This window comes from Molossus molossus, unplaced genomic scaffold (genome assembly GCF_014108415.1).
Source record: "Molossus molossus isolate mMolMol1 unplaced genomic scaffold, mMolMol1.p scaffold_m16_p_13, whole genome shotgun sequence".
Classification (NCBI taxonomy): Eukaryota; Metazoa; Chordata; class Mammalia; order Chiroptera; family Molossidae; genus Molossus; species Molossus molossus.
The window spans coordinates 6,841,174-6,853,840 of record NW_023425348.1 but is presented as its reverse complement, the minus strand read 5'-3'; the positions used below and the strand labels follow the sequence as shown (position 1 = coordinate 6,853,840).

Sequence of the window (12,667 nt, the reverse complement as noted above, 5' to 3'; positions counted from 1 at the left end):
GGATGAGGCAGGGAGGACCCACTTTAACCACCACTGTCACGTCTTAGCTTTCCTCTAGCTTTTTTTTTTTTTTGCCTGGAGGCTCTTACTAGAGGTCACCTGAAGACCCTTGGTTTCTGAGTTGCCTGAAAAACTTCCTCAGGTGCTCAGTGTAAGAGGATTTTCCGAGGGTGGGGCAGATGCTGGTTGTTAATGGGCCTCAATTAGCGTTTCAATGGCCACCAGGTGGGGTTGAATCTCCCAGGGAAGGGCCGCCACCTCTCTCCAGGGCCCTGGGAAGGAGTAAGATGACCACAGTCTTGTGTGGCTGCACTCAGCAAAAGCTCTGAGCACCCTCCAAATCCGAGTGTCCCCACACAGTTCCAGTCCAGTCTGCCTTCCCTCTGCCGGAGCCCAATGTGAGTGGCTGCTGCCAGTTTAGCCTCTGTCCAGACTCTGTGTCGTGGAGCCGCCTGGGACTTTAACCCAAGGGCACTGCTCCCAACTAAGGGCGGCCGAGTCTGCGAGTCTGTGGCACCAGCCAAGGGCGTAGCACTCAGCCGAGTTCGCAGGACTTAGCCTGGTCGCAGCTGAGGCAGCAGCAGCTTCCCGCTGAGTCCCCTGGTCCCATCTGGGTCTGTGCGGCACCAGCCAAGGGCTTAGCACGCAGCCAAGGCGGCAGCAGCTTCCCGCCGAGCCCCCTGGTCCCAGCCGAGTCCCCTGGTCCCAGCCCAGGCCACTGCAGACCGTGGGCTCCCTGACCCCTCTCGCATCCTCGCAAGCCTACCAGGATTGAGTCGGTGTCCCTGGTTATGTGCCTCCAGGCTGCCGTTCGGTTGCCGCTTCCTGACGATTTGCCTTTATTTTCCTTGTGAATCCAGTTTGGTCCTGGGAGATGGTCTGTGTCGCTCCATCCCCTCCGCCGCCATTTTTCTCTCCATGTGCACTTTTTTGAAATGTACTCTTTGGAGCTGGGCTTGAGCCATCCATGGTCTGGATTCACGATGCCATCAGGTATCAAGTCAGCAAACTGTCCTGGGGTCTGTGAGCCAGAAAGGACAGAGAGGGTGGGGCTGACCTGGTACCAAAAGGGCGGGGAGGCTGGGCTGGGCCGCGGTTCCCTGGCTCCCGAACCCTCCTCAGACCCACCGTTCTCTGGCTTCGGTCCCTCCCAGTGAGCAACGCAGCTCGGTCAGCACCGGGCAGGCAGGAGGTTGCAGTGTGAGGAGGCTGGGCCGAAAGTGATTGGGCAGAACAGCTACACGGACAGGAAGCAGCAGGGCGGGGTCGCTGCGAACCGCCTGGGAATGAAGGTCCCGACAGGCCAGGCCGGACTGTCCTAAGAACCAAATGCCACTCCTGGGTTGGCAGGAGCAGCCCTCTCTAGAGGCAGGTCAGGGTCAGGTGGCAGCTGACCCGTTTGCTGGTCTCAGAGTGGCCACCGCTTGAAGATAGAAAGAGTTTATTTCGGGATTGACAGAAGGAATCCTGCTGGGAGCAGTTCTATGAGCGTGTTACCTTCGGTGGTCACAGCAGAGAATGAAAATATCAAGGAAGCATGTAGGAGTTCCCGGAGAGTGACGAGCGAAAGGGGAGTCGGGAGGTGCAGGGGGGCTGCCTCGCCCATGGACTCACCACTGGGAAGCCTCCCTGACCCCCGTGCCGCTGCGCAGCCAGCTGAGCGCATGCCATTTGCCAAGTCACCCTGCAGGGCTTCTGCTCAGGTTCCGGATGCTCTGCCCAAGCTTCGTGCATTGTGCCCCAAGCTCTGAACCCCTGCCTTAGCGCTCAGAAGCCTCAAACCACCAGCGTCCCAGATCCTGCCCAGCTCAGTCCAGTCCACGAGCAAGGACTTGTCCCGACCTCACCTGAGCTCTGGGGGTGGGTGTTTGGGAACTTTCCTGTGGCCAAACCGTTGTCCCTACTCAGAGGAGCAGGGGCAGCCAGTGTTTCGGGACACGTCCTTTGTATCAGACACTGAGCCACGGGTGTTTGCCACGTTGGTTCCCCGAATCTTTACAAAAACACTACGAAGGAGTAGGCTGTTCTCCTCTATGCAAATGGGGAAACTGAGGCTCAGAGAGGTTAAGTGATATGCCCAGGTTCACCCAACTAGTGAGGGGGAGAGATAGGGCCCAAGTACATGTTTTCTCAGGTTCCAAAGCCTGTGCCCTCTGCACTCCTGCCTCCTGGGCAGAGAAGGGCTGGCTCTTCCCCGACCCGAGGAGCAGGCGCCACAGTGTCCCAGTGGGACCCAGGCCAAAATGTGCCTCAGGGAGTCCCTGCACTGACCTCAGGCAGGCCATCTGACCCTTCTGAGCCTCGGCCTGCAGGGTGGATGACGCGGGACCAGCACACGCTCCTTCCCGTGCAGGGCTGTGAACTGAGGCGAAAGCCAACGTGCATAGCACTTGTCACCGGCACCGTCGAGGCCGCCCCTGGGGGTAGAACAACCAGCCTTACCTGCGCTGAGGTGTCCTCCCCATGCGCACACTGGGGGCCTCTCCAGAACCCTGACCCCAAACATCCTGGGCTTGGACGGATGGAGATCTCACCACTCAGCCAAGAGGGAAGTCGTTTACGCTTCCTCGCGGGGTCTGGTCGTCGTGGGAAGAACGGGGAAAACCATGTAACAGGCCAAACATTTTTGTGTGCCAGCACACGAAAGAAAGAAAGAAATGTCTTATTCAAGGCCTGGGCAGCCAGCCAAGCTCCAGGGAACAATGGAAGGTGCCCAGGCGCAGGGACAGCAGGCAAGAGTCCTTCCCTGGAGGGGACAGCCCGCTGGAATCCAGACCTTTCCGGTCACTTCACATCACTGCAGGGCCGGACGGGACGGAGGGTGGTGTTGGCACTGTGGGAGGGCGTGATGGGCCTGGGTAGGCCCTGGGAAGTCACTGCGGGCTCAGCTCAGCACTGCAGCCAAGGAGGCCGGATGGCTTCGGAGCCCTCCTGGGTCCCCAGCTGTCCGTTTCTCTCCTCGTGGGGGGAAGGGTCGCACGGATACGGCCCCTCTTAAAACACTTCCTGCTTGGAAAGGCCCTCCTTTGTCAGCCCAGCCCTTCCTGTACTGCCCTTAGGCCAGTCCTCTGCCTGCCACCGTCCGCTGGGACCCTCGGAGATCACCCCCCCCCCGCCCCCCGCTCTTCCTGTGCTCTTCTCTCGCCTTTCCTGCCACCACCACTGAGCACGTGCGGTGCGCCCGCACCCGAAGGCGGGAGGAGGGGAGTGAATGAGCCGGCACTTGTGTAACCACGACTTTGTATTTTCTGATGTTTTGGCATCTGACCTCTCTGACCCAATAGTTAAAGATTTTTCTGATTGGCGGTGATATTAATGAGTGTGGCTTTTAAAATATTAAGTAATAAAATATGTTATTTGAAAAATCTACATTATTCAGTAAACTTACGTTCCTAATGACCAAGACGCGATGTTACATAATCATGGGCGGGTACAAGACCCAGCAGAGAACTGACGGACCGAGGGACTTGGAGTAACGGCACGAAAAGTTCACGGATGCAGTTTCAGGCTCTACTGTGCAACTAACCTTTAAGACTGTGTCTTCTTGAGTTTTGGGGAAGTATCAAAACAGAGTATCCACAATGATCTGAGAGGCTATTCCTGTACCCCCATCCTTCCAACCACGTGTGTGTGAGGCTGGGTTTTCTGCATCTGTGGCAACGCGAACAGCGTATCCCAGCAGCTCGGGGCAGAGCAGTGTGAGAAGCCGTCTTCTGTGGAGCCTGGGAGACGAGTCAAACTGTCAGACGGTGCCATTCTCACCAAAAGCTTTGGAAAATGTCATTGTTTTTCATAAAACACGCTGTTTATATGAGGATAGAATGGATTTCCTGTTGTTATTTTCAAGTGAATTAATATTTTTAGAATTAGAAAATCTAATAAATCTATATGCCACATAAACAAAAGTTTTCTGTGGTTTTTATTATTTTCTGCGGCCGCTGTCAATTGTAAACACGTGGAGAAATCCTGAGCAGCTCTGGCTGGAGGGCCGGGGGTGGCCTGTCCGCGCCTGGCTGTGGTCAGCCGAGCAGGGGAGCCGGGGGCAGTCGTGGTCGTGGGCCCCATGCAGCGGGTCACGGGCGGGCCGCTGTCCCTCGGGAGTTGTAGGCAGAGCAGGCACGTGACCAGCCTTCCTGTGGCTGCGCCGCCTCGTGAGGCCGGAGGGCTGGGCCGACTTGCTCGGCTCCCAGCACCCTGTCCAAGCGCAAAGCCGACGCTTAGAGCTCCGGCGGGAACACGGATGTCCTCTCCGGGACAGCGTGAGCTCCCCCAGGGCAGGGCCTGTTCACACTGAGCCCCCGAGCCGGGAGAACAGGGACAGAGCAACACGCAGGCCCCGCCCTCCTGGACCGTGCCATCTGGTGAGGGATGTTAAACAGTGTGCAGCACAGTGACCTAACTGTGAGCAGTGAAGGAAAAGCACAGGCTGACACGAGAGAATAAAGCAAAATGACGGAATTTGGAGTAGGGTCAGGGAAGGCCTCTGATGGTGTGATCTCTTCAAGCCAAGACCGGAGGGACAGCCAGTTAGCCAGGCAAGGGATGGGCCCTGGTGGCCCTGGGCCAGTTTCCTCCCCTAGGCACAGGGACAGCACAGCCCGGAGGACTGGGAACGGGACTGTGCCTGGCAAGGAGCAACAGCAGGGCGATGTGGCCTGGGAGGGGGTCTGCTGGGCTGTGAGGGAGGGGACATGTGTCCTTCTCTCAGTGACGGTGGGATGTTTCGGGAAGGAACGACATGAGCAGGTTGGGTTTGGACGGTTCATTCTAGTTACTGGGGGGAGGGGGTCGCTCGGAAATAGGGTAAAAGGACAAGTGTGGGAGCTGAGAGACTAGATCGGGTCCACTTGAGAGATGGTATTTCCCCGAGATGTCAGAGGAATGAAAGGGAGGACAGCTCGCTCCTTTATCGCCATGACCCTGTATATATACATGGACTGAGCTGTATTTTGTACTTGGAATCAGCCAAAGGCTGAGGAGCGATGAACTGAGATGTGGTTTGGAGGCAGAGCATTCTGGGCTTGTGAAAGAATGGATGAAGGGGCGGAGGGAGCAGGGAGGGAGAAGGTGCCTGAGCCGTATCCTGGTTTCTGGCTTGAGCACCTGGAGAACGCGGCCACGTTGGTGCGATGGAAAGACGGTGGAGCAGGCAGAGGGGGTCCAGCGTTCCGTCTGGACTTGAGGGGCTTGAGGGGTTTAGAAGCAGCCTCTGGGAGTCCGAACACATCAAGCCGAGATGTTCCTGGAATGGGGTGGACACTGCTCGAGTAGACACGGGTGGTCTGTTCCCTGTGGGACAGTGTGGACCGAGAGTTTCTCTAGCAGCGACTCCAGAGCTACGGTGGGGAAGGCTGTGGGAGGGGCTGCCCACTGAGGCCGGTCTCAGCTCCTCCCCCAGGAGGCTCTGGGCATCCCGGAAGATGACCTCTGAGACCCAGAGAGGAGGAGGGACCTTGGGTGGACCCACCAAACCTAACCATAACGATGCTCAGAATAAGTGGGTCAGCATCCCCAGCTCTGGTTAGACGTGGGAGACACCCCGGTCTTCTGTAGAGATCAGATACTGTGCTGTTCAGAATCCCAGCTGGAGCCTCGGTACTGCCACACACATCGCGAGCTCGGGGGGCTGGACAACAGAACAAGAGAGCTGGCCAAACGCCAAAGTGAAGCCCGTCTCCCGAGACTCTGGGCCTAGTTCCAGGCACAGTCATCCAGCATCCGGAGGAGCGGAGAGTTTGTCCTGGGCTGGGTTGTGATCGAAAGTCCGCTGGTGGAGGCATTGCAACCTTTTCGACGTGTTTCTGCCACTGGGGAGGGGGCACAGCTCAGGCCGGTGGGTGCAAAGCCACACCAGCCCCAAAGAGAAGGCAAGGGTGTGCGTGCCCGTGTGTGGGATTCTGAGGAGGTCTGGAGTGTGGCACGGAGGGGTTTTGGCTGAGACAGAGATGCTGGTCCAGGGCACTTTGAAGTCTTTAATGGAACCTTGCGTGTGTAATGGGTCATCCTTGTCCCTCTATCGCAGCCCAGTGCTGGCCGGGCTGGTGCTGTAAACTGCTTCGTGGGAAAAACGTGGAGGAGACCGAACATCCCAGGTGGGGGAGGGGACGTCTTCACGGGCCAGCGGCACAGGAGGCTGGACGCTCCCCAGGGCTCGTGGGAGGAGGGGTGTCAGAGGGGTAAAGGGAGGGAGGAGAACTAGATAGCATGGGGGATAAGGGCTGACAGAGGACAGCAGAGGGGTGGACGACCCCTGAGGGACATCAGAAGGCAGGGGGCAGAAGGGTGCCCTGGCCGGCTGGAACGGGAACCGGACACAGCGGTTCCTAGGCTTAGGCATTGGAGACTGGCGTGGAGACTGCTCTCTGACCTGGCGGTTTGCTGGCAGGGTCACTCAGCACATGATGGTTCTCTAGACCCTTCTGAGCGAATGCCCCCAAACATCTCTGATGTCATGTCATTTTTCAAACCAATATTTGTAGCTTTAAGTGTCACCTTCATTCACTCAGTCTCCCATCTACATACTCATTAATTAATTAAAAAACACACACATGTTGAGTGCATTCAATATGCGGGGCACATTCTAGGTACAAGGTTAAAACAGTGTGGTCATTCTGAAAGTGGGGTCTCGGGACCAACCACAGCATCACCTGGCATGCTAATGATCTATGACTGCCTAACAAGCCCCCCTCCCCCCAGCATAGTGGCCTAAAACTACAACCATTTGACCCCTCATAGTTTGTAGGTTCTGGATTAAGGTCTGCTGTGAAATGGCAGTTGACATATTGGCTGATGCCAGGCACCTGAAGTCTGATTGGGACTGGGGGACCTGTTTCCAAGGTGGCCCTGTCACCTGGCTGGCGGGTCGGTGCTGGTTGTTGGTGGGAGGCCTTAGTGTCTGTCACGGACGTCTCTCCACGCAGCTGCTTGACCGTTCTCACCACATGGTGCCCGCTTCCCCTGAGCGAACCACCCAGGACAGTAGCGGCAAGCTGCCATCTCGTTTATAACTGCGTTTTGGAAGTCACACACCATCACGTCCACAACACTCTATGGGTCACGCAAGTCAGCTCTGTTCAATGTAGGGGGAAACCCACCAGGAGTTGAGCAGGAAGCAAGAAATCACAAGGTCACACATCAGACATGCAAAGTCGCAGGCCTGACCCTGACCTGTTGATAGACACCCTGGAGGCCGTGCCCTGCAGGGTGTTTTCATCAGCCTCCCGGAGGTCTGGGGGCCATGGTGGTGACGGGCAGCTGCCCTGCTCCCGCCTGGCGTGAGGACTAGGCAGTCCTGAAACGATGCCCTCCAGGCACACGGGGAGCAGGAGCGGCTTCCTACCTGGTGTTTAGGGTCTGCTTAACCCGGATTCTCCCTGACCGGTCCCCCATTCCTCACTCAGCCCCTCCTACTTCACCTCTGGGGTTGTCTGGGCTCCTTCCCCCCATGCGCGTGCTCCCTTCTGTGGGTGGACGGCTGTGGGCTGACGGCTGTGGGCTGGCCTGGCTGGGCACAGCACAGTGGCTCCGTGAGTGGTCCTTGCCTCCAGTGCCCTGTCCTAGAGTTCCCATGCGAAGACCCAGACCCTGTGCCCTGCATCTCACCCAGGCCTGACCTTCCTCAGGCCCAAGGGAGGCTCCACTGCCACGGAGCGTCTCAGACACCATCTCCCCGAGCTCCTCCCTCTGGAATCTCAGCTCTGACTCCTGCAGACTAGCCCTCGGCGCCACGGGTGCGTTTCGTCCTGTTTCCCCCGAGAGTCTCCAGCTGTACAATCCTCGCGGCTCCATCACTGTCCGAAACCGCCTTGGTCAGTGTTGTTTTCCCGCTGTTTCTGTCGCCACCACCGATCCTGCTACACTGTCCTCCACCAACAGCACCCCCCCCCACCTGCCCAGCCCCCGTGGAGAAAGCTTTCAAGCTCAAATACCTCCACGTCGGCGTCTTGGCTCGGCTCATGGGCTCCTACTCCGTGCATGGCCCGCAGTAGGGCCTGGAGCCCGTGTGGATGGAAAGGGGCCACGTGCTAACCTGACAAGCTCAGGGAAGGCCCGCGTGGCAGCTTTGCACACTCAGAGCCTGAAAGTAACCACAGAGGATGGGGCCAGTCCACAGGCGGCTCCCTAAGTCCGTCAACCTCCGTTTCTGCGTGCCCCGAAGGACCTCCGAGCAGTCTCCCCTCTGGGGCAGCGCTGCTGGCGGTGTCCTCCCGCCGGGCTGGGCACACTGAGAGGGCAGACGGGGTCTGTGGGTTCCTCCGCGCTGGCTTCCTGTGGAGGAGGCCCTTGGAGAGCCTTGTCCCAGCAGTCCCCGGGGCGTCCCTCAGTCCCACCCCCTTTTCCTTTTATAAATGTAGCAGCTGAACTGTGACTCAAATACCCGCCATTGTCTTGTCATTGGAAGCAGGCGAAGCTCTAGCCGTCTCCAGGACCGGTTCCGGTTCCGTGCAGCTGGCCCAGCTGCAGATGAAACACCTCACAGCCCTGCTCAAAGCCGCCTGCGGGTGCGGGGCCGTCCGGGGCTGCCGCTCCCTGGTGGGCTTCCAGAAAGAAGTGCTGTTCGTAGACCTGAGCCCAGTACACACTGTTAGATGTAAACTGTAATTGAAAAAAAAACAAAAAGAACCTGTGTTTGGCCCTCTCTCGGTCTCTCTTTTTTTTAATGAATCACAAATTTTATTTCAAAATGTAAACGTTACTAATCATGCATTCACGTTAAAACAATCAAATTTACAGTTTAGTTCATTGTTTTCATTTTGCAGGGGACGTCCTGACAACCTAGACTCTAAGGCACACAAAGCACATACAAGGTTCTGTCGCAGGGAGCCAAGGCCGGACGGGGAACCACAACCTGTAACACCCCACGGGAGGGAGGTGGGCGCGGCCTCTGGAGCACGTGACGCTGGTCAAAAACAAGGAGGTTCCCACGGGAAAGGGAATGTGCGCTCGGCCGAAATGGTCTTGGACCCTTGGACTCGGCCGGGGAGTTTGGCGGACGATTCCAGGGACACTCCATCAGTGGCTTCGGACAGAGAAGGGGTCATCTGTGCAGCAGGTCTGGGGGCAGCAGAGTCCCCCATGCATGTCCCCAACACACCCACACAAGCAGTGCCGGAGGCGGGAGGTGTTGGGCCCTCCCTTGCTAAGTGATGCTCTTGGGGTCCCTCTGGCCAGACTGGGGAGGAAAGCAGCTTCCTGCTGGCCTCTGATGAGCCCTTGTTCAGAACAGATGGCAGCCGGTGCAGCAGAGACCTTCGGGGTGGCGTCGGGACCACGCCCGTTGCCGCGGCCCTGGCCTAGGGAAGCCAGGGCAAGGACAAGCGTGACGAAGGCCACGACAGAGTCTCCGAGAACCTGTGTTCTCAGGTGTGAGACAAGGGTGACCTCCACAGTCCCTTCCTGCCCTCACGCTCTGGGATTACAGGAGGAGCTGCCAAGCCTGTTGTAGACCCTTGACTTTGAGAGTCCTGCGGGCTCCCCTCAGTACGGCCCCCTTCCCCTCACGAGCTGCGATCGTCCTGCCAGTATTGCAGAGATAAGAGATGGATGCTGGCTACTAACTCCTAACAGCCTACATGCAACGCTTCATGTCCCATTTCTCTAGGAAACAGTCAAATGCACACCAGCAAGGTGAACTTTGAGGACTGTCCACTCCCAGATGTCAGGATGGTTTGAATTTGGGTCTGTGTTCATGCCCAAGCTCCAACTACTGGTAATAGTGTCCTCTATCAGTTATCGCTGAGATGCTCATCCTTGGTCATTAAGGAATTTAACTCCATTTATCGAGTACCTACCCCTCTTATCATGGGTGAAACAATCGTGGATGTTAGAGCAACAAAAAGAACAGAATGTTCTCTTCCTGGGGGACATAATTTTCCCTTAGGAGTATTATTTTTTAATCCTCATCCGAAGATATTTTTCCATTTATCTTCAGATAGAGTCGGAGGGGAGAGAGAGAAAGATACATATTGGTGTGAGAGAGACACATCGATTGGTTGCCTCCCACACAACCCAACCAGGGCCGGAGACTAAACCGCGAGGTAGGTGCCCTTGACCAGAATCGAACCCGCAACCCTTTGGTTCACCGGCTGACACTCTAACCACTGAGCCCAACTGGCCAGGGCATCTATTAAGTGCATTTTATGCGCCGATGGCCCAAGGGGACAGCTGTATGTCTGAGCACCTTAAGTCTTAGCACGTTGCCTTCATCAGAACAGCGGAGACTGATTTTTTAGTTAATGCAAAACTATGTGCTAGTCATCATGCTAAGCGCTTCGTAGGTATTTTCTCAATTAGTTTCCACGGCAATCCTATTCTAGAATGTGGAAACTGAGGCCCAGAGATCTCAAGTGCTCCGCCAAAGTCATGTAACCAGCAGGGACAGAAGAGACTCAAAGCAGTCTGCCTCCTCTGAAACCCACGAGTTTAGCATATGAATAGTCTGCTTCCTGTCCAGTTGACAATCCAGAAATACTGGCTGAGAAATTGATTGAAGAATGTTTTTGAGAGAATAAATCAGCTTGGCCGGTGTGGCTCAGTGGCCGATGGATGTTCCTCTTCCAAATTAATGTGAGTGAGGCCCTGACCGGGAGGTCCAGGAGCTCAGCAGAAGTGAGGACGGCCCTGGACGTCTGTCCCCTCATTGTGCTGCCCGTGTGCCGGGAGCCTGCTCTCTCGGCCTCTGCAGCCTCCCGTCTCAGCCGCGCCTCAGGAAAGCCCAAGAGACTCACCCCACCGAGGGGCAGAGGCGTCCTACGGCCGGATGAAGAGAGGGGAGCATGAGCCGCTCCGAGGGAGAGGCTGCGGGGTGCGGAGGAATCGGGGCACGATTCACAGGGCCCTGATTGACATTGACCCAGGCCAGCCTCGTTCTCCGTGCCAACCAGGCAGAGGAGCAGGCGGGAATCTGCCCTAGTGAGCGCTTGCTACCATGTGCCAGGGCGCTGCCGAGGCCTTCGACTGCAATCTTCTGAGTCGGGTTTGAGTACTTCCGTCTGACAGATGAGGAAACTGAGGCTCCGAGAGGCTACGTAACCAAACCCTATGCTCGCAGCACGTGGTGAAGCTGGGTTTGAACCTAGATGTGTCCTACTTCTGAGCCCATGTGGCTCCCTCAGGAGGGGGCGTGTCACGCCTGGTGTTTCCATTCCTTGGGTGGCAGGGTCCAGGGTCCCCTCTACTTCCCTCCTGCTTCCTGGCGGCCTCCCTGCCGCTGGCTCACACTGGCGCTTCTAGAGCTAGAAGGTGAATCCTTTGCGTGTGTGTGTGTGTGTTCACATACAACACACATGTATGATGTGGGAAGGATGGAGAGGAGAAGGAAAGCTTCTGAGCCTCAGACTTAGGGTCTCTGCAAAAATGTGGGGTCTGTGGGGTCACGCGAGGCCGCCTCCCCCCCACACCACCAGCTCCTTTGCAGCCCAACCTGTCTCCTCCCCGCCAAGCTCAGGTGCCAAACAGCCCCAGGACTCTGCCGTTGCGTTACAGTTATCCCAACGGGGATAATTGCAGATAGACACAAAAACAACTGTATTTTACTCAATTCCTCCTTCTTCTATGTGCTCAAAAGCTTTAGGGGGAAAGGCTGTTCCAGAAAATTATACCCTGCAGCTCCCTTTCTGCTGCTCATGGGAAGTCATTTAAGATGGAAATGAGAGCCCATTATTGCATTTAATCACCCACCAAATGAATGGCATATGTAATGGAGATGGCAAGCTCCTCCAACATGTGTAAGATTTCTACTTAATGCATTTCCAAACGTGTTGCAAAATAATTCATTAACTAGAAATGTGTGTGGCTGGGACTGTCTCAGGGGAAAAGCAGGGCCAGGGAGTGGGAGCAAGGATGTGGGAACCATTAGTTCATGCCTGTCCCCGGGGATGGAGAGAGCACAGCATCTGCTCCTTACGTGCTCTGAGGTGCAGGCCCCTCCTCACCAGGGCTGGGCCAGCACTGGGGCCACAGGGCAGGAGGGACTGGTCCAAAGCCGAGTGGAGAGAAGAGGGTGGGGCTAGCTCATCTCCAGGCCTCTCCCCACCCCAGGTTCCCATATCCCCCATATTGTAGCCCCAGGTAATAAGTAGAAGCAGAAGTTGGGTGTGGGGAGAGAGCTTCAGAAATAGTAGAGACAAGAAAACTGTCTCTGAGATAGTTATTGGGGTGCAGGCTCTTTCATCCCCCCCCCCCCCCACCAATGCTCTAGCTGTGTCCTCTCTGGCTTTGGCTCCAGGCTATTGTTATGTATTAGGGATATTTGTTCATTCACTCAACCAGTCAACATTTATGGAACATCTGTTGTTTGTGGAAAATCTGCTTGTTAATTCAGCTGTGCAAACAACCAACCTTCTTATTAAATGCCTATTATTCATTCATTTCCTCATTCACTCATTTGTTTTAAGCAATGAACTAACCAGCCAATATATATTGAATACCTGCTAATTCACGTATTCATGCATCCAACGGACAACAAAGTACCTACTGTTTGACTGATCATGCATCCATCCATCCATCCATCCATCCATCCATCCATCCAACCAATATAGATTGAATATTAAATCCTATTTATTCATGCAATCCACAAACATGTACAAAGATCAAGACACAAATCCTACTTTCAAGGAGCTTAGAATCAAGTAACAATATTAATAGCTAACATTCGTTTAGCATTTAA

General features: G+C 55.9%; 1 protein-coding gene across 1 annotated transcript in view; it reads left to right on the top strand.

Moving 5' to 3' along the window:
• The window catches only part of TMPRSS5 (transmembrane serine protease 5), a 33,805-nt gene extending 24,436 nt beyond the window's left edge, over positions 1 to 9,369 (top strand). Inside the window, exons 12-13 of the mRNA XM_036258194.1 lie at positions 8,449 to 8,574; positions 9,298 to 9,369. Coding sequence (XP_036114087.1) covers positions 8,449 to 8,574; positions 9,298 to 9,369 — 198 coding nt within the window. The remainder of the gene's footprint in view (positions 1 to 8,448; positions 8,575 to 9,297) is intronic.
• Positions 9,370 to 12,667: the final 3,298 nt, after the last annotated feature.